Source organism: Anolis sagrei, chromosome 7, assembly GCF_037176765.1.
Source record: "Anolis sagrei isolate rAnoSag1 chromosome 7, rAnoSag1.mat, whole genome shotgun sequence".
NCBI lineage: Eukaryota > Metazoa > Chordata > Lepidosauria > Squamata > Dactyloidae > Anolis > Anolis sagrei.
This window is the reverse complement of record NC_090027.1, coordinates 44,398,283-44,420,632: the sequence shown is the minus strand read 5'-3', so window position 1 is coordinate 44,420,632 and position 22,350 is coordinate 44,398,283. Positions and strand designations below refer to the sequence as shown.

General features: G+C 44.6%; 1 protein-coding gene across 2 annotated transcripts; it reads right to left on the bottom strand.

The window, feature by feature from the left end:
- Positions 1-1,076: 1,076 nt before the first annotated feature.
- On the bottom strand, positions 1,077-21,003 carry ZPR1 (ZPR1 zinc finger). Of its 2 annotated transcripts, XM_067470848.1 has the most exons (14): positions 20,755-21,003; positions 19,051-19,212; positions 17,372-17,462; positions 14,367-14,437; positions 10,362-10,448; positions 10,134-10,256; positions 7,563-7,616; positions 7,407-7,473; positions 6,256-6,326; positions 6,077-6,166; positions 5,757-5,867; positions 3,710-3,796; positions 2,992-3,057; positions 1,077-1,321 (listed from the first exon to the last, which is right to left on the bottom strand). In XM_067470848.1, exons 1-14 carry the CDS (start codon positions 20,932-20,934, stop codon positions 1,187-1,189), a joined length of 1,395 nt encoding a protein of 464 aa, XP_067326949.1. In that variant the 5' UTR covers positions 20,935-21,003; the 3' UTR covers positions 1,077-1,186. The 2 variants fall into 2 exon arrangements, with proteins under 2 accessions (XP_067326949.1, XP_067326950.1); XM_067470849.1 differs by lacking the exon at positions 17,372-17,462 and having other exon boundaries at positions 20,755-20,999.
- Between the last annotated feature and the right edge of the window lie 1,347 nt (positions 21,004-22,350).

The window sequence follows — 22,350 nt, the reverse complement described above, 5'->3', positions numbered from 1 at the left end:
ACAAATGGCCATCCAGCCTCTGTTTAAAAGCTTCCAAAGAAGGAGCCTCCACCACACTCCGGGGCAGAGAGTTCCACTGCTGAACGGCTCTCACAGTCAGGAAGTTCTTCCTCATGTTCAGATGGAATCTCCTCTCTTGTAGTTTGAAGCCATTGTTCCGCGTCCTAGTCTCCAGGGAAGCAGAAAACAAGCTTGCTCCCTCCTCCCTGTGGCTTCCTCTCACATATTTGTACATGGCTATCACATCTCCTCTCAGCCTTCTCTTCTTCAGGCTAAACATTCCCAGTTCCCTAAGCCGCTCCTCATAGGGCTTGTTCTCCAGACCCTTGATCATTTTAGTCACCCTCCTCTGGACACATTCCAGCTTGTCAATATCTCTCTTGAATTGTGGTGCCCAGAATTGGACACAATATTCCAGATGTGGTCTAACCAAAGCAGAATAACGGGGTAGCATCACCTCCCTGGACCTAGACACTAGGCTCCTATTGATGCAGGCCAAAATCCCATTGGCTTTTTTTGCCGCCACATCACATTGTTGGCTCATGTTTAACTTGTTGTCCACGAGGACTCCAAGATCTTTTTCACACGTACCGCTCTCGAGCCAGGCGTCCCCCATTCTGTATCTTTGCATTTCATTTTTTCTGCCAAAGTGGAGTATCTTACATTTGTCACTGTTGAACTTCATTTTGTTAGTTTTGGCCCATCTCTTTAATATGTCAAGACCTTTATCTATCGGTGTATTGTGGGTCATTGTTGTGTTATATGTTTGCCTTGTATGTACGGTACTGTAATCCGGAGAGATAAAGCAGAATATAAATATATAAACCTTCATCCACATCTTGTTTATGCTCTCACCCGCCTCATGGGGAACCTGCTACAAAACAGGAGCTTTTTTGTTGAGTTCCAGGGCCAGAGAAGCAGATGGCGGAAACAGAAGAACGGCCTGCCTCAGGGGAGCGTGCTTGCTCCATCCATGGTCAACATCTACACAAATGACCAGCCACTGCCAGAAGGGCCTGGACCACCCCCTTGGAGCCATTATGCAAAATGAAGCCCAAACACCAAAGAGGAGCCAGTCGAGTCTCCAACCGAGCCCTCACTGAGCTTTAATGCATGGGCAGGCTTGCAGGGGGCAAATGTCCACCTCCGAGGAGGAGTCCCTCCGCGGGCCGTGAAGCGGGTGCTGCTACCGCTGGGGAGGGGCCTTTTCCGCGTAGCCCTCCGTCTTCATGTCGTTCAGGCCCAACTCCTCGTTCTGCTCAAAGCTCCGCTCGTAGCGCTCCACGGCCATCTCGGGGTCTTCCTCTGGAGCATAAACGTTCTGCAGGCAGAAAAGGGGGCCCGCCTTAGGAACGAGAACCAGAACTCCCAGGCAACGATGCAATGATGCAAGGACACCTCCCTCCCTTCCCTTGAACTGCTTCTCAAACGCAAATACTGTTATGTTTAATTCTGCCGTAATGTTTGCATCTCTGTAGATTTTAAACATGTGTAGAAGGGGCCCCGGACTCACAAAACTCACTGATCTCTGGATGCCCAGAGCAAAGAAAGGCTTTCTTTCTCTTCCACAGAACAAACAGGAGCAACGACCCTTCACTGAATGTCAATACTACATTATCATCATCATCATCATCATCAGCCGTCACCTGCCACACGTTGCTGTAGCCCAGTTTGTGTATGTGTTGTGTGTGAGTGTATATGTGTGTACCTATTTGTGTATATGTGCATATATGTGTGTTTGTGTATATATATGTGTGTGTGTGTGTGTGTGTATGTGTGTGGTTTTGCGCATGCATTGTAATGTATTTTTTATTATTATTATTTTGCTTTTTAAGTTCCTTCTATTGTTTTTCAGTGTTTTTTGAGTGATGGTCACTCCTTGGGTAAGTAGGTATCTTGTGTCCCAATTTGATGTCAATTCGTCCAGTGGTTTTGAGTTATGTTAAACCCACAAATGAACATTACATTTTTATTTATATAGATTATTATTATTATTATTATTATTACTACTACTACTACTACTACTACTAGCTGTCCCCTGCCATGCGTTGCTGCGGCCCAGTCTGTGTATATGTGTTGTGTGTGTATATATTTGTGTATATGTCTGTTTGCATATATATATGTGGTTTTGCGCATGTGTTGTAATGTATTTTTTTATTTTTTGGATTTTTAAGTCTCATCTGCTGTGTTTTTTGGTGTTTTTATGAGTGATGGTCACTCGTTGGCCTGATAGGTGTCTTGTGTCCAAATTTGGTGTCAATTCGCCCAGTGGTTTTTGAGTTCTGTTAATCCCACAAACGAACATTACATTTTTATTTATATAGATTATTATTATTATTACTATTATTATTATTACCAATATTGATTTATAACCCATGTTTGCGCCCTCCCTTCCCTTGAACTGCTTCTCAAATGCATATATTATTATGTTTAATTTGGCTGTAATGTTTGCATATCTGTAAATTTTAAATGTGTGTAGAAGGGGTCTCAGAGTCACAAAACTCGCCGATCTCTGGATGCCCAGAGCAAAGAAAGGCTTTCTTTCTCTTCCACAGAACAAACAGGAGCAACGGCCCTTCACTGAATGTCAATATTTCATCATCATCATTATCATCATCATCATCATTATTTTAAGTATATATGTGCTATTGTGATTTTTAATGCTTATATTGTCTTGTTAATTTTATGTTTATGTTGTTTACTTTGTATGTATTGATTATGTTACTTGGAAACTGCTCCGAGTCCCCTCAGGGAGATAAGAGCAGTATATAAATAAGGTTTTGTTGTTGTTGTTATTTATTTATAACCGGTGTTTCCTCTCTGCAAAGGAGACTCAAAGCGGCTTACACAAAGCCTTGCACCTCCTGCTATTTGCTCTGCCGTGCCTCCCTTCATCAGCGCAACGCCCTCGCCAAAGGACGTAACGGTTCAGAAGGACTTCTGGCGATGACCGCCTGGCCCTTGTTTCTGCCCCTGGTGCCACCTCATTACCTGGAGGTAGCTGTTCCCTGCGGGGTCGTCCAGGACCAAGTGGACCTTCAGCTGCCCGTCCAGGATCTGCGAGGGAGACAAAGGCAAACCTATCCAAGAATGGAGAAGACTTTGCGCTCTTTCCCTCCCGGCTGGGGAACCAGCCCATGTTCATTCAGGAGGAAGATCACCCCAAAGGGACTCCCAGTCAGGTAACAGCGCCATCAGAAGGTACCTATCAGCCCACCAGGACCCTAAGATCTTCTGGGGAGTCCCTGCTCTCTATCCCGCCGGCTTCACAAGTGCGGCTGGCGGGAACGAGAGACAGGGCCTTTTCTGTGGTGGCCCCTCGGCTTTGGAACACCCTCCCCATAGAGGTAAGATCAGCCTCCTCGCTGATGGTGTTTCGGAAGAGACTGAAGACATGGATGTTTAAACAAGCATTCGGTTAATCCGTTGCAACGAATTATGATGACTAAAGGACTGGTAATCATGGACGATGAATTTGGATTGCGACTCCAGTTACGAGATGCATTGGATGGTTATTGGTGGCCCAATAATTTGTATTGTATATGTGTTTTATGCTTTTAAACTGAATATTGTTGTTTTTTAAGTGTTGTAAACCGCAATGAGTTGCCGATTTAGGCTGAGATATTAGCGGTATACAAGCGCATTAATAAATAATAAATAAATAAATAAATAAATACCAGCGGCAGCGGGCAAAAAGGGAAGTGCTGACCTGCTGCAGCTTCCTCCCAAATGCATGGAGTTTCTCCGTCCTGTCCGGGTTAGAGCTGTCTCCCAGGGTGAAGGGGTTCCTCTCCACCTGCGGGACAGAGAAGGCACAGCGTGGTTGCTGGTCACGCGGGCCCTTTTTGGCACCCCATTCCCATGGTCTTATTTTGTGCGGGGTACGGGTTTCAGGTGTGTGTATGGTCTGTAAGAAATTCTGCCCCAGTCCCAAATACTTGCACTCCTGTTCCTTTCCATGATCACGCCTCGATTTCGCATGAGGCATTGATTTCGCATTCAATGCCTCACATATATATAAAAACATCACATATCTAAATCAATAACATATAAGTGTAGATAAACACTGTTAAAACTATAAATCAGTTTAATACCCAGATTACACTATGGCTGGATCTATCTATATGTCGTGTCCTCTGTTTCTGCATCACTCCTTCTTCTTCTCCTACTACTAGTAGTAGGTATGGTGTCAGAATGCTGACTCACAACACTATATCCCTATATTCCAGGATCTGATCCCAGTTATCAAGCTTTGAACTGGATTATATGAGTCTCCACTGCCGTATAATTGTCAGAAATGTTAGAAATTAACTAGGTATTTTTAATTACAAAAATGTGAGTCAAGCACTGAAAGGGTTAAATGGATGCAATGACTCAGCAAAAGCTGTAGTTCTAGATAAGTAGGTGTTGCCTGTAGCTTAGTAGGCCTCAGTGTTAGTTCGCCTCAGTGTGAGAGAGGCTTCAGCCTGAGAGAGCCCTCAGTGGGAGAAAGGCCTCAATGTGAGAGACTTCAGCCTGAGAGCCCTCAGTGGGAGAAAGGCCTCAGTATGAGGTAGGCCTCAGTGTGAGAGAGGCTTCAGCCTGAGAGAGCCCTCAGTGGGAGAAAGGCCTCAGTATGAGGTAGGCCTCAGTGTGAGAGAGGCTTCAGCCTGAGAGAGCCCTCAGTGTGAGAAGGCCTCAGTACGAGACTTCAGCCTGAGAGAGCCCTCAGTGGGAGAAAGGCCTCAGTATGAGGTAGGCCTCAGTGTGAGAGAGGCTTCAGTCTGAGAGAGCCCTCAGTGGGAGAAAGGCCTCAGTGAGAGGCTTCAGCATGAGAGAGCCCTCAGTGGGAGAAAGGCCTCAGTGTGAGAGAGGCTTCAGCCTGAGAGGGCCCTCAGTGGGAGAAAGGCCTCAGTGTGAGGTACGCCTCAGTGTGAGAGAGGCTTCAGCCTGAGAGAGCCCTCAGTGGGAGAAAGGCCTCGGTGTGAGAGAGGCTTCAGCCTGAGAGAGCCCTCAGTGTGAGAAGGCCTCAATATGAGGTAGGCCTCAGTGTGAGAGAGGCTTCAGCCTGAGAGAGCCCTCAGTGGGAGAAAGGCCTCAATGTGAGTAAGGCCTCAGTGTTAGTAGGCCTCAGTGTGAGAAGTGGGTTGCGGTATGAGAAGGCGTCGTGTGTGAAGCTCCAGTGTGAAGGCTGAACTTTATTTGGGTCATGAAAACCTTGTTTTTGTAAATAAAGACTCCCATGGAATAAATAGCATTGGTCTGTGTGTTTTGGTCATTTTTATCATTAGTGCTGGATCACGCTGCTGCAAATGAGTTGCTCTGCTGTACATTTATGAGGAGGGTCACTTGTGAATAAACCCAATCGCCCAACAATAATCTGGGGTCAGATCCAGGGATGCAGAATATAGGGGCAGTGGAGAAGGGCCCCGTGTTAACACGTTTATTGTTCCTGGGCTATAAATATCATTTCCTAATTGTTTCTATCACAAAAACATGGGAAACCTTTACTGGACTTTTGCAGGAGCACATTTTGCTCTAGTTTTCCACTAAATCTCTCATCATTGAGTCTCAACCAATTCCACAACAACAACAAAGCTACTGGAGTATCACAACTGCTTTCAAACTCAGGACCGCACTATTAAACCGGAAATAACACTTTCAAACCAGGAATGGAACCTTTTTCAAATTTGGTACGTATTCTAAAGGGCTTTGTCCGCGTTCTCCTTGGACAAAGCAAGTTGTATCAGGCAAGGGGAGGGAGGGGGGGCGCTCACCAGGGCCTGGATGTCCTTCAGCAGCCCTTCCAGGGTTGTGAACTTGCCCCCCAGGGCGCCCATCCCTAACTCGAACTCCAGCTCTGGGATCTCCACTCTGCAGGTTTCCGACTGAGGAGGGAAGAGATGCGACCGAGTCAGAGCATCAGAGCTGGAAGAGACCCATGGGTCATCTAGTCCAACCCTCTTCTGCCATGCAGGAAAAGCACATTCAACCCCCCCCCCCCCCCAACAGATGGCCATCCAGCCTCTGTTTCAAAGCCTCCCAGGAAGGAGCTTCCAGCACACAACCCTGAACCGCCAGCTCCTTTCTGCTGTACCTTGAGAACGTCCCTGGTCAGATCGGAGACGTCGGTCAGGCGAAGGGTGATCTTGCTGCCCAAGGGCTCGATGGCCCCTCCGGATTTAACCTGAGGACAGGCAGGAAGGCCGTTAAGCAGGGCCACGAACGGAGGCAGGCCCAAAGGAGCGGCCCCCTTTGCAGCCTCCCCAGCCTTACCTCGTTCGTCCGGTGCCCGCAGGCGTCGCAGTTGGTGGCCATGATAATGACTTCCTTGAAGTGGGGGATCTCTGGGGCGGAGGCGTCAAGGAAAAATGCACCCTGGCAAACAAGCTCACGCTTCCCATCTTAATGGACGCAAAGACGAGCCCAACGTTGTTTTCAAAAGAAGCACAACCTCCCCGTGCAGTCAGAAATCCACGCATTTGGAAAGTTGTCTTGTAGGAGGTTGTTGTTTGGTGCTTGTTGTCCGCTTTGTGCTACTACTGATACAACCTCAGGTCTCGGCCCACTCCTCCAGGACTTTGGGGGATTCAGGCACAGATGATTGAACTTTGGGGTTCCCCAAACCAGGGAAATACTTTCAATAATCAACAGTGATGACCACATCCTCCACTCTCTCATCTTCTTCTCTTCACACTCAGAGAACAAGGGAGTTCCGGACAAGAATCAATCAGGGCCAGCTAACACCTCCCAACCAAAGAATTCCCCCAGGCAGCAACCAGCCAGGCTTTGAAGCTGCAAGGCCATTCAATGCTAATTAAGATGGCCTATTGCAACATTCACACATGCCTCAAGCAGAAAAGAGTTCCTTCTCCCACCCTGGACATTATTCCACAGGTGTGTGTGTGTGTATGTATGTATGTATATGTGTGTATATATATATATATATTATTACTATTGTTGTTGTGTTGTCGAAGGCTTTCATGGCCAGAATGACAGGTTTGCTCTGAGTTTTCTGGGCTGCCTGGCCATGTTCCAGAAGCATTCTCTCCTGACATTTTGCCCACATATCTGGCAGGCATCCTTAGAGGTTGTGAGGTCTGTTGGAAACGAGGACAAGTGGTGTGTGTGCGTGTGTGTATATATATATGTTCCAACCCTCTGCCCTCAGCTCTTCCCTTGTTTGGGATTCAGACTGGCCTTTTCCCCATTGGAATATATCTCGATATATCTGCCATCCTTCATTATCATTTCCCCCAATTGTATAAAAAGCTTATTGGACCGAAATCCATAAGGGGCTTTTGGGACATAACCTGGATTTATGTTTACTCCGGATTCTCAACACAAGAGCTTTCCTGACAGAATGATTTACAATGTCTACCTCTTCTTCCTTCTTTCGATCCTTCTTTCCTCAGCTCAAAGGATACGCACCAGCTTCATGTTCGTTGTGGCAGGCGCATTGCATTCGGGGCAGTTGGTGTTGAATTGCAGGACCTGGAAAAGGAGAGGGTGTGGCGGCATCCCTCTGAAAGCACTGCAAACCCACCCCGGGAGCATTGGAAAGACCCAGGAAGCGCACCCACCTCATTTCTCAGATCATCCGCTGTTTCGGTTGAGTTCTCCTGAGGCTCCTCGGCCTGAGAAAAGAGAGAGAGAGAGAGATGGCATAAGGAAGGGTGAACACGGATGTTTGTAACTTTGGAACTGCCTGTAGTTCGATATCAAGCAGTACTTCTGGGAAGCCCCCACTAAGAATCACAGAGTTGGGATCTCTAAAGGCCATCTAGCCCAACCCCTTTCTGCTTTCATGCAAGAAAAGCACAATAAAATATCCCCTGACAGATGACCATCCAGCCTCTGTTTCAAAACCTCCAAAGAAGGAGCTTCCTCCAGACTCAGAGGCTGAGAGTTCCACTGCTGAACAGCTCTAAACAGTTCTTCCTACTGTTCAGTGGAATCTCCTCTCTTTCCAGGCAACTCAAATGATCAAGGGTCTGGAGAACAAGCCGTATGAGAAGCGGCTTAAGGAACTGGGCATGTTTAGCCTGAAGAAGAGAAGGCTGAGAGGAGACATGATGAGGGCCATGGATAAATATGTGAGAGGAAGCCACAGGGGGGGGGGGGGGGGGAGGGAGCAAGCTTGTTTTCTGCTTCCCTGGAGACTAGGGTCTGGAGAACAAGCCCTATGAGGAGCGGCTTAAGGAGCTGGGCATGTTTAGCCTGAAGAAGGCTGAGAGAAGATATGATAGCCATGTATAAATATGTGAGAGGAAGCCAAAGGGAGGAGGAGGGAGCAAGCTTCCTTTCTCCTTCCCTGGAGACTAGGATGCAATGGAGCCATGGCTTCAAACTACAAGAGAGGAGATTCCACCTGAACAAGAGGAAGAACTTCCTGACTGTGGGAGCCGTTCAGCAGTGGAACTCTCTGCTCCAGAGTGTGGTGGAGGCTCCTTCTTTGGAGGCTTTTAAACAGAGGCTGGATGGCCATCTGTCAGGGGTGCTTTGAATGCAATATTCCTGCTTCTTGGCAGAATGGGGTTGGACTGGATGATGGCCCCGGAGGTCTCTTCCAACTCTAGGATTCTAGGATTCTATGAAAGGCCATCTAGCCCAACCCCCTTCTGCCTTCATGCAAGAAAAGCGCAATCAAATCTCCCCTGACAGATGACCACCCAGCCTCTGTTTCAAAACCCCCAAAGAAGGAGCTTCCTCCAGACTCAGAGGCAGAGAGTTCCACTGCTGAACAGCTCTAAAAGGTTCTTCCTACTGTTCAATGGAATCTCCTCTCTTTCCTGTCATTTGGACCCATGGCTCTGTTGAGGCCTAGTTTCCAGGGCGGAGAAAGCAAGCCTACTCCCTCTTCCTGAGATGACACTTATTTATATATTTATTGACAGTATTTCTATTCCGCCCTTCTCCTCACCCTGCAGGGGACTCAGGGCAGATTACAATGTATATATACACGGCAAACATTCAATGCCAAAGACACACAACACATATAGACAGACAGTCAGAGGCTATTTAACTTTTCTGGATCGTTTTCATCGTCCATCTGCGACACCGATGAAGTACTTCCGCATTCCCCGCATGCTTTGGCCTTGTAAATTAGTTAAATTACCCTCCCCACACATAGGTGGTACCTAATTTTCCTACTTAACAGATGCAACTGTCTTTCGGGTTGCAAAGGTCAACAGCAAGCTACACAATTGGTCAGAAGCTCACTCCAACCCAGGCTGGCTTTGAACTCATGACCTTTTGGTCAGAAGTGATCTTAATGCAGTTGACACTCAGCCAGCTGCGCCACAATCCCGGTGCTCCTCTCGTGTCTCCTCTGCAGGCCAAAGAGACCAAGACGCTCCTCAGGGGTATAAATAACGATGATGATGATGATGATGATGATGATTATTATTATTATATCCCCTGACAGATGGCCACCCAGCCTCTGTTTCAAAACCCCCAAAGAAGGAGCTTCCTCCAGACTTTGAGGCAGAGAGTTCCACTGCTGAACAGCTCTAAAAAGTTGTTTCTACTGTTCAAGGGAATCTCCTCTCTTTCCTGTCGTTTGAATCCATGGCTCCGTTGAGGCCTAGTTTCCAGGGCAGAGAAAGCATGCCTGCTCCCTCTTCCCGATGACACCTCATATATTAATGCATGGCTCCACTCGTGTCTCCTCTCAACCTTTTCTTCTGCAGGCTAAACAGTTCAAGACACTCCTCAGGGGTATAAGTAACGATTATTATTATTATTATTATTATTATTATTATTATTATTATTTCCCCTGACAGATGGCCACCCAGCCTCTGTTTCAAAACCCCCAAAGAAGGAGCTTCCTCCAGACTTCGAAGCAGAGAGTTCCACTGCTGAACAGCTCTAAAAAGTCCTTTCTACTGTTCAAGGGAATCTCCTCTCTTTCCAGTCATTTGAATCCATGGCTCCGTTGAGGCCTAGTTTCCAGGGCAGAGAAAGCAAGCCTGCTCCCTCTTCCTGAGATGGCACCTTCTGATGTCTCCTCTCAACCTTTTCTTCTGCAGGCTAAACAGACCAAGACGCTCCTCGGGGGAATTATTTGTGGCCTCCGGGCCTTGTGTCCTTTGAGTGGCCCTCCAAATGGGCCCCCTCCAGTCCCGCAAGCCCAGCCCGCCCTTCCCAGTCACCTTGAGGCCCAGCATGGCCGCCTGCTGAGCCGTCCTCCAGTAGCGGGTGACCACCAGGGCTTCGTCTCGCAGCGGGGCTCGAGGGTTCTCCACAAAGCTGTTGCCCGAGGGGTCGTCCAGGATCTAGCAGAGAGAAAGGGCACGCATGGGGAGAGAAAGGACACGCATCGCCCGCCTTGCTTTTGCAGGGAGCGCTTGCACAGGCAGCCCTGCCCAGGAGGGACTTACGAAAGTGAAGGGGGACTCCACTTCCTTCAAGCGCTTCAGCTTGGAGATGAACTCATCGATCTTTTCAGCCAGGGATGCATCTGTCTCCTGTCAACAACAAGAAGCAAGAGCAGAAGGGGCTTTGCAAACTGCAGCCGAGACCAAGATCAGCGCCTGCAGGCCAGGCCATGGCATGCCGATCCAATTCCGAGCACAATTCAAAGTGCTGGTTTTGACCTACAAAACCCTATACGGTTCCGACCCAGTGTATTTGTCCGAACGGATCTCCCTCTATGTCCCATCTCGGAGTTTAAGATCTTCTGGGGAAGCCCTGCTCTCGACCCCACCTCTACTGGCAGGGACGAGGAGCAGGGCCTTCTCGGTGGTGGCCCCTCGCCTGTGGAACTCACTCCCCGGGGAGATTAGATCAGCGACCTCCCTTCTGTCATTCAGAAAAAAAACTGAAGACCTGGATATGGGACCAAGCTTTTGGACATTCTGGCAGCTAAAGGAAAGACCCGATGATGAGCAGGAATTGATGGAACGGAATGGATGTACGGAACTCTGAACACTGAGCATGAGATTGTTTACTATTACATTATGTATTGATGCTTTTAATCTGTTAATTTAGTTAAATTGTTTTATGTATGTTTGTATAATTGACACAGGCATCGAATTGTGCCTTCGTCTGTAAGCCGCCCTGAGTCCCCCCTCGGGGGTGAGAAGGGCGGGGTAGAAGTAACCAAAATAAATAAATAAATAATAGGCCTGGGTAACAACGGAAAAATTTGTTTCTAAAATCGATTCGTTTTTGGGGGGTTTTTGCGTTTCGATATTTAAAATAATTACAAAATTTTCCTTTTAAAAAGTTCGATATTTACGAAATTTCGTAAATGGTAAAAAAATAACGAATCGATTTCCGAAACAATAACGAATCGATTCGTTAATGGCGGACGCGACTGCGAAATACGCTAAAAAACCTCCAAAAACTTCTGAAGCTTCCCTCTCCCTCTGTTGTTGACTGTTGGTGTGATATTATAATTTTTTTTCACTAATTAAACCATAAAACTGGCCCAGACATGCGGAAATAATAACGAAACGACCTCGGAACAATAACGAAACGAATACAATAACGAAATATGAAGCATTTACAAAACGTCTTTAAAAATTCGTTTTTTAAAAAAATTGCTCCAGAATGGTTCATTATCGCTTCGTAATCAATAAAATTAACGAATTATTAACGAATTACGAATTAACGAAATGAAACCGCCCAGCCCTAATAAATAAATAAATAAATCTCTCCCTGCAGCTGGGATCTGCCAACTGTTCTGCTGGCCATGTATAAGTTTTAACATGAAAAGCCATTACAATAATAATAATAATAATAATCCTTTATTTACACCCCGCTACCATCTCCTGAGGGACTCGGTGCGGCTTACAAGAGGCCGAGCCCAAATACATCAATAAAAAAGCAACTAACAACAATACAGACAATAAATAAACTCATAAACAAAGCAATAAACAGTAACAATAACACCACGACACATTAAAACCTATGGCGGACCAATTGTCATAATTCAAAATTTTAAAACACTGGGCATGACAAGGAGACATATAACTAGGATAGGTATTTGGAGAGAGATGGAGCGAGCAGACAATCCTAGATCATTAGTAAAGTGCAATTAGGAACATGTTGCTTTGGTTTCCTTATTACTACATATCTGCTACCTGTGGTTTGCAATAAGTAACTTTTATGTAGTTATGGATTTTATGTTATACTAGCCATCCTCTGACACGCGTTGCTGTGGCCCACATGGGGGTTCTGTGTGGCAGGTTTGGCCCAATTCCATCGTTAGTGGGGTTCAGAAAGCTCTGGGATTGTAGGTGAACTACAAATCCCAGCAACTACAACTCCCAAATGTCAAGATTCTATTTTCCCCAAACTCCACCAGTGTTCACATTTGGGCATATAGAGTATTCATGTGGAGTTTGGTCCAGATCCATCATTCTTTGAGTCCACAGTGCTCTCTGGATGTAGGTGAATTACAACTCCAAAACCAAAGGACACTGCCCACCAAACCCTTCCAGAATTTTCTGTCGGTAATGGGAGAACTGTGTGCCAAGTTTGGTTCGATTCCATCGTTGGTGGGGTTCAGAATGCCCCGTAATTGTAGGTGAACTACAAATCCCAGCAACTACTACTCCCAAATGTCAAAATTCCATTTTCCCCAAACTCCACCAGTGTTCACATTTAGGCCTATTGAGTATTCGTGTAGAGTTTGGTCCAGATCCATCATTGTTTGAATCCACAGTGATCTCTGGATGTAGGTGAACTACAACTCCAAAACCAAGGTCAATGCCCACCAAACCCTTCCAGTATTTTCTGTTGGTTTATGGGAGAACTGTGTGCCAAGTTTGGTTCGATTCCATCGTTGGTGGGGTTCAGAATGCTCTTTGATTGCAGGTGAACTATAAATCCCAGCAACTACAACTCCCAAAGACAAAATCAATTTTTTTGAGTGAAGGACATACATTGGGTTGTTAGGTGCCTTGTGTCCAAATTTGGTGTCAATTCGTCCAGTGGTTTTTGAGTTATGTTAATCCCACAAACGGACATTACATTTAATTTATATAGTCTGTATCCATTATGGTGAACCTATGACATGCGTGTCAGCACTGACACGCACGACTATTTTCGATGACACGTGGCCACATGCGGCCGCATACAGAGAAGTACACCTATGTTGTACACCGCCGTGAGTCGCCCCAAGGGCTGAGAACGGCGGTCAACAAATGCAGCAAATAAATAAATAAATAATAAATAAATTGTAAGAGCCAATCTAATTCCATCCTTAAATGTGTAAAAGGCTCTACAAATTTAACATCTGCACGTTTGAGCATTGTTCACTCCATAATTCAGCATGGAATATACATTTTTCTTATTTAAACTATAAATATTGCAAAATTATGTTGTTTTTTTCTTGAAGTTGACTCCCCCCACCCAAGGTTTTTGGCAAATTTTGACACACCAAGCCCAAAAGGTTGCCCATCACTGGTCTATATTGTCAGCCCACTAGTCCCAAAATAAGAGCAAGCAATTTTCTGAGCTTCCAGAGAGGTTAACAATATTGTTCAAACAATTCAACTATTTTGGGCCAGCTTTCCAACAAAGGATTCCCTCAGGCAGCAATAATAATAATAATACTTTATTTATACCCCGCTACCATCTCCCCAAGGGACTCGGTGCCGCTTATATGAGGTCGAGCCCACAATACATCAAGACAAGCAATAACAACAACAATACAAAACAGTTAAAATAAATCTCATAAACAAAATAAACAAAAAAAATATTGACAATAGCACATTTAAAAACCTATGGCTGGGCCAAATGTAATTTAAAACTTAAAAAATAAGAAATAATGCTGGGCATGAACAAGGTAGGAGAGGCGGGCGCGTACAAGCAACCTTAAATCAATATAAAGTGCATTTAGAGGACATATTGCTGAGAGCTAGGCTTTGAAGCGACAGCTAGGCTTTGAAGCTGCAAGGATATTCAATGCCAATCAAGGTGGCCAATTGCAACACTCAACAGACAAAAGTTCTTTCTCCCACCCTGCATATTCCACAGGTAAATAATAATAATAATAATAATAATAATAATAATAATAATCCTTTATTTATACCCTGCTACCATCTCCCGCAGGACTCGGTGCGGCTTACAAGAGGCTGAGCCCAAATATATCATAAAAACATAACAACAACAAACAACAATAAATAACTCATAACAAAGCAAACAATACAATAATGATGCGACACATTTTTAAAAAACCCTTTTTCCTAGTTTCCAACAGACCTAACAACCTGTGAGGATGCCTGCCATAGATGCAGGTGAAACGTCAGGAGAGAATGCTTCCAGAACATGGCCAGACAGCCTGAAAAACTCACAGCATCCCAAAGGTTGTTTCTTTCTAATGTAAGAAGGACCTCCAGATGCCCGATAATCCACTTGCCCGATAATCCACTTACCCGGCGCCTCGGCTGGTCCTGCTCCAGCCCTGCGATGGCTCTGTCGACAAGCCCTTCAAGAGTGGTCAGAACTGGGAAGAGGAATAATAATAATAATAACAACAACAACAACAACAACAACAACAAGCCAGAGGCATTACGACCCCATGACCCCACCCGGTGGTTATGCTCTTCTACTCTGGATGACACAACGGCCGCAACAACCAGAAACAAGGACATGTGCTGGCTCTCACAGGTGGGTTGCCACCTTTAGATGCCACGCATTAGATGCCCCACAAAGAGGAGCTACCAGAACCTTTGCAAGGACTCAACCATGAGCACCTCCCATTCCCTTTCCTCCCTTCTATCCCAACCACAACTATTAGATATCTGAAAAACCCGACAGGCGGTTCTTGCATCTGTTCCGGTGTTTGTATCCCATCAGTTTGAAAAATGTGTATGCCTGAACAACAGTTACCCTATTTACTCAAATCTAATGCTCACCTTTCTTGGCTAAATTACCTTCCCAAAACTGGGGTGTGAATTAGAATAGTGTCATATGGTAAAGCCAAAGGGGAAGCTGCTTCCACAGCACCTGGGACTCCTATTTGAGGGACGCCATCTATAGTATTATTATTATTATTATTATTATTATCATCCTTATTATTATTAGTAGTAGTAATAATAATAATGTATTGTCGAAAGCTTTCATGGCTGGAATCACTAGGCTGTTGTAGGCTTTTTCGGGCTATATTTATTTATTTGTTCATTATATTTGTATCCCGCCTTTCTCAGCCAATTGGCGACTCAAGGCGGTTTCCAACAAATCAGTATACACAAAACATAATATAGATAAAAAAAAACATTAAGCAGTATAAGACATCATAAAAACAATAAAAGCAACATCATCAGCGTCTCATTATTCTCCAGCATTGTCCAATTCCATTGTCAGGTCATTCGATTTCCTATATTAGCTACTCTGTATTTGTAAACACTTGCTCAAATAGCCACGTTTTAACTTGCCTCTGAAACATCAAGAGGGAGGGAGCAGATCTGATCTCCCTGGGGAGGGCGTTCCATAGCCAAGGGGCCACCACTGAGAAGGCCCTGTCTCTCGTCCCCGCCAAACATGCTTGTGACGAAGGTGGGACCGAAAGCAGGGCCTCCCCAGATGATCTTAAAGTCCTCAGTGGTTCGTAAGGGGAGATACGTTCGGACAGGTAGGTTGGGCCAGAATTGTTTAGGGCTTTATAGGCGAAAGCCAGTACTTTGAATTGGGCCCAGTAGCAAACTGGCAGCCAGTGGAGCTGGCGCAACAAGGGGGTTGTATGCTCCCTGAGCGCCGCTCCTGTTAACAACCTGGCTGCCATTCGTTGGACTAGTTGAAGCTGGCCATGTTCTAGAGGCATTCTGTCCTGATATTTCACCTGCATCTATGGCACGCATCCTCAGAGGTAGTGAGGTCTGTTGGAACTAGGAAAAATGGGTTCATATATCTGTGGAATGACCAGGATGGGACAAAGGACGCTTGTCTGCTGGAGCTAGGTGTGAATGTTTCAACTGACCACCTTGATTAGCATTGGATGGCTTGGAAGTGCCTGGGGGGAATCCTTTTGTTGAGAGGTGATTAGATGTCCCAGATTGTTTTCCCTCTGTTGTTTTGCTGTTGTAATTTTAGAGTTTTTTTAAAACTGGTAGCCAGATTTTGTTCATTTTCATGGTTTCCTCTTTGTCCACATGCTTATGGATTTCAATGGCTTCTCTGTGTAGTCTGACATGGTGGTTGTGAGAGTGGTCACACACAAAAAACTGCCAGGCCATCAAATGCTAATCAAGGTGGTCAGTTGAAACATTCACATCTAGCTCCAGCAGGCAAGAGTCCTTTGTCCCACCCTGGTCATTCCACAGATATATAAACCCTTTTTCATAGTTCCAACACTCACTACCTCTGAGGATGCTTGCCATAGATGCAGGTGAAACATCAGGAGAGAATGCCTCTAGAACATGGCCATATAGCCCAAAAAACACAGCCGCTATCAAGACCTCAAAACTGAACTGCAAAAGCTCTGGCATAAACCAGTACAGGTGGTCCCAGTGGTAGTGGGCAGACTGGGTGCCATGCCAAAAGATCTCAGCCAGCATTTGGAAACAATCAACATTGACAAAATCACGATCTGTCACTTGCAAAAGGCCACCTGACTTGGATCTGCGCGCATCATTCAAAAATGCATCATACAGTCCTAGACACTTGGGAAGGGTTCGACTTGTGATTTTGTGATACGATATCCAGCACAGAGATCTCGTTTGTGACATACTGTGCTTTTGTGTCAATAATAATAATAATAATAATAATAATAATACATTACACAGTCCTAGATGCTTGGGAAGGGTTGTGATTTTGATACAAAATCCAGCATAGAGATCTCGTTTGCTGTGACATACTGTGCTTTTGTGTCAATAATAATAATAATATTGAGGCTGGGTGGCCACTTCTCAGGTGTGCTTTGATTGTGCTTTACCTGCATGGCAGAAGGCGGTTGGACTAGGTGGCCCTAGGGGTGTCTCCTAACTCTATTATTCTAGTATTCTAGGAGGCTCTTCCCCAGCCATAGTTTTTAAATGTGTTTTGTGCCACTGTCCAATGTTTTGCTATTTTGTGTATGAGATTTATTTTAATTGCTTTGTATTAGTATTTGTATTTTGTTTCGTTTTGTAATTGGTATTGCTTGTATTGATGTATTGTGGGCTCGGCCTCCTGTAAGCCGCACCAAATCCCTTGGGAGATGGTAACGGGGTATAAATAAAGTATTATTATTATTATTATTATTATTATTATTAGACATCCCAAATGCGATTTGACACGGGATTCCTGGAAGAAGCCTCCACCTCCTCCGCGCAACCCCCTTCCGCAGCCCAAAGCCCCAGCCCCTCTTTCCACAAGAGGCCCACACTGTGCAAGCAGCTCCGCGCCCCACGGGTACCACCGCGTGCCCCAAGACAAGCCAAAAACAACCACGGATACCCACCTCCCTTCTGAGAAAAAGCAGGGATTTCAAAGTCTAGCTCTGGGACTCTAGCTGTGGCACAGTCAGTCTTCACCACTTCCCTATTCATATCCTGGAGAGAATGATGCACAGGAAAGGTTATACCGGCCTGGAAACCGGGGCCAAGGACAAGGAAAACCAATACGGGTGGGGGGGGGGGGACGGACGGACCACCCTAACCAAGCAGATGGGTATTATTCACTGCAAATCCCATCAGGCCTAGGAAGGAGATCCCAGCCTTCAGATTGAAATGGGCAGGATAAAAGTGATGCAAATAAATAAATACATAAATGTATTGTCGAAGGCTTTCATGGCCGGAATCACTGAGTTGTTGTAGGTTTTTCCGGGCTATATGGCCATGTTCTAAAGGCATTCTCTCCTGACGTTTCGCCTGCATCTATGGCAAGCATCCTGAGAGGTAGTGAGGTCTGTTGGAACTAGGAAAAAGGGTTTATATATCTCTGGAATGACCAGGGTGGGACAAAGGACTCTTGTCTGCTGGAGCTAGGTGGGAATGTTTCAGCTGACCCCCTTGATTAGCATTTGATGGCCTGGCAGTGCCTAGAGCAAACTTTTGTTGAGAGGTGATTAAAAAATTTACAACACTAAATTACTACAACAGAACAACAGAGAGGAAACAAACAAGGACATCTAATCACCTCTCAACAAAAGTTTGCTCCAGGCACTGCCAGACCATTAAATGCTAATCAAGTTTGTCAGTTGAAACATTCACACCTAGCTCCAGCAGACAAGAGTCCTTTGTCCCACCCTGGTCATTCCACAGATATATAAACTCATTTTCCTAGTTCCAACAGACCTCACTACCTCTGAGGATGCTTGCCATAGATGTAGGCGAAAGGAGAGAATGCCTCTAGACCATGGCCATATAGCCCGAAAAAACCTACAACAACCCAAATAAATAAACATTGCTATGATACACTTAATCATACATTTGATAGTTATAGCCCAGGCGGGGGCCAACTTTGGCCCTTCCTCCAGGTGTTAGGGACTTCAACTCCCACAATTCCTCACTCTCACGGGCTATTATTATTATTTCACTGACACAAAAACACAGCAAATGTCACAGCAAAGGAGATCTCTATGCTGGATTTCGTATCACAAAATTGCAAGTCGAACACTTCACAAATGTTTAGGACTGTGTGATGTATTTTCGAAAGATGCGCGCAGATCCAAGTCAGGTGGCCTTTTGCAGTTGACAGATCGTGATTTTATCAATGTTTATGGTTTCCAAATGCCGGGTGAGATCTATTATTATTATTATTATTATTATTGAAACCACATTGTGAAAGCACATTATTATTATTATTATTATGGAGGAAAGCTCACGGTCAGAGCCTAATGTTGTTATTGTTGTTGTTGTTTGTTGTTGTGGGAGCTGAAGTCCAAAACACCTGGAGGGAGGGCCAAAGTTGGCCCATGCCTGTAATCGCCCCCGTCTTTCTCCTTTCCCATCCAGATTCCAATCAGACCCAAAAGTGGTGGGCTTTAGCAATACTATTGGATCATATCATCTGAGACTATGATCCTCTGAAAGCCGGGATCTTTCCAGGCTGAAATCTGATGCTCAGAATGGGTCACCTGCCAGATTCCAGGGCCTTCGCAGTGGCCCACATGAGGCCAGAGCCAAAGCGGCCACTCACCTGCTTGCTCCGCACAGTCAGCGTGTAGCAGACGCCTTGCTCCTGGATCTTTCCGGCCGACTGGATCTCGGCGTTGGTCCAGTTGCAGTTGCTGCAGGAGAAGGAGCTGACGATGATCTCTTTGAAGAAGGGGATCTTGGTCAGCAGCAACCGAGTCACGCCCTAGTTTTGGGGGGAAAGGGGGCATCCATTTCAATGGCAGCAAATGACAACGCTGGAAAGGGACACAGTCATCCTCCCTTTCTCTATGTGGATTAAACCAACACCCAGAGGAACCCCCTCCCCCCTTTTATTGACTGCCCTGAAAAGACTGTGGAATGACCTGCAGGAAGGAGTTTGGAAGCGAAGGCCCCATCTACACTGCCATATCCAGTAATCCAGTTTCTGGATCCAGATTACCTGCTTTGAACTGGGTGATGCAGCAGTGTAGACTCATATACATCCAGCTAAAGGAGATCATCTGGATTCAGAAACTGGACCATATGGCAGTGTAGATCCAGCCTATTATTATTATTATTATTATTATTATTATTATTATTATTGAAAGCATGCTTCACCATCCAACATGATGTTGTTGTTACAGAAAGCACACTGCCACATCCCAACACATTATATTATTATTATTATTATTATTATTATTATGGAAAGCCCACTGCCACAGCCCTATACATTATTATTATTATTATTATTATTATTATTATTATTATTATGATGAAAGGCCCACCATCACAGTGCAAGACATTTATTATTATTATTATTATTATTATTATTATGGAAAGCACACTGCCACATCCCAACATATTAATTATTGTTATTATTATTGTTGTTGTTATTACTGAAAGCATGTCATAACCCAATACATTATTATTATTATTATTATTATTATTATGAAAAGCCCACCATCACAGTGCAAGACATTTATTATTATTATTATTATTATTATTATTACTGAAAGCCCACTGCCACAGCCCTATACATTATTATTATTATGAAAAGCCCACCATCACAGTGCAAGACATTTATTATTATTATTATTATTATTATTATTATTATATTATGGAAAGCACACTGCCACATCCCAACATATTAATTATTGGGTTGTTGTAGGTTTTTCTGGGCTATTATTGTTATTATTGTTGTTGATATTATTACTGAAGGCATGTCACAACCCAACACATTATTATTATTATTATTATTATTATTATTATTATTATTGAAAGCCCACTGCCACAGCCCTATACATTATTATTATTATGAAAAGCCCACCATCACAATGCAAGACATTTAATATTATTATTACTACTATTATTATATTATGGAAAGCACACTGCCACATCCCAACATATTAATTATTGTTATTATTGTTGTTATTATTATTATTATTATTATTATTATTATTACTTTATTCTGAAAAGCCCACTGCCACAGCCCAACACATTATCATTATTATTATTATTATTATTATGGAAAGCTCATTCTCATAGGTTAATACACATTATTATTATTATTATTATTATTATTATTATGGAAAGCTCATTCTCATAGGTTAATACACATTATTATTATTATTATTATTATTATTATTATTATTATTATTATTATTATTATAGTGGGGAAGGCCACTTTCCCAGTCGGGGACATGATGACAAAGCTCCTGCGGAGGCCTGCTGAGGAGGAGAGGCGGCGGCGTGGAGCGAGGCTTACGTTCCGGAAGCAGGCCATGCAGAGGGACTCCACCTCGGCCGGGAGCTGCTCCTCGTCCTCGGCGCTGAGCGGGCGGAAGGCGGGCCCCGCCGGGAAGGAGGACGAGGGGGAGAGCGAGGCCGGAGGAGGAGAAGGCGAGCGAGGCGAAGGGCCCCCGGGCTCCCCCACTGCCCACATCATCCCTGGCCCGCCTGGAGCGCCACACAACCGCCTCCCTCGCCGGCCGGAAGCGGGAATGAGGCCCAGGGCGGAAGTGGAGCTCCGCGCATGCGCACCTCTCTGGCCTAGCTCTGGGGGCGGAGCAAGCACGTGACGTCACGCCCAGTCTCCACGTGGAGGGAGGGAGGGAAGAAACCTCCCATATTACTATTACTATTATTATTATTATTATTATTATTATTATTATTATTATTATTACTAGACGTCTCCTGCCACGCGTTGCTGTGGCCTAATCTGTGTATATGTGTTTTGTGTGTGTGTGTATATATATTTGTGTATATATGTATCTAGGTGGTTTTGCACATGCATTGCAATGCATATATTTATTTTTTTGGCTGCACAATGCCGGCTCTTTGGCTTACAACTGGAGATAAGTCCCAGAGTCGGACACAACTGGACTTAATGTCAAGGGAAAACCTTTATTTACCTAGTAGTAGTAGTATGGAGGAAAGCTCAGTATCACAACCTTATATTATTCTTCGTAGTAGTAGTAGTAGTGTGGAGGAAAGCTCAGTGTCACAACCTTATATTATTATTCTTCGTAGTAGTAGTAGTAGTATGGAGGAAAGCTCAGTGTCACAATCTTATATTATTATTAGTAGTAGTAGTATGGAGGAAAGCTCAGTGTCACAACCTTATATTATTATTAGTAGTAGTAGTATGGAGGAAAGCTCAGTGTCACAACCTTATTATTATTATTATTAGTAGTAGTAGTAGTAGTAGTAGAAGTAGTAGTATGGAGGAAAGCTCAGTGTCACAGCCTTATATTATTATTAGTAGTAGTACTAGTAGTACTAGTAGTAGAAGTAGTAGTATGGAGGAAAGCTCAGTGGCACAGGCTTATATTATTATTAGTAGTAGTAGTAGTAGTAGAAGTAGTAGTATGGAGGAAAGCTCAGTGTCAAAGCCCTTATTCACTCCAAACATCTGGACCTCATCCACACCGTCAAGGGAGGGACTTGCCATCCCGACTTGCCAGTTGAGCTCCGTTGCATGGAGGGAGACCTGGTTCACCTGTGTTGCACTCTAACGTTGAAACACCTTTTCACTCAACACCATACCAGAGTCCAGTTGTTCTTATCTAAAAATATTTATTAAAGAAAATAGGTACAAAGGAGGAAAAGGGGGAAATTCCAAAAGGGTCAGTAGAATAGAAAATACAAAATAGCAATCATCCAAAACGACAAGGTACATAAAGCCAAGAGAACCAAAATCCACAGGAGCACTTCAAGCAGGAATCCAGAAACCAGGAACTTTTTCCAAGACAAGCTCTCCAAGGAACAAAGGCATGAAACAGAACAAGAAACTTGAATCATGAACTTGAGAGCTGAGACAGGGATGCCATCCTTTTAGCAACGTTGTAGAGGTGTAAAGCCA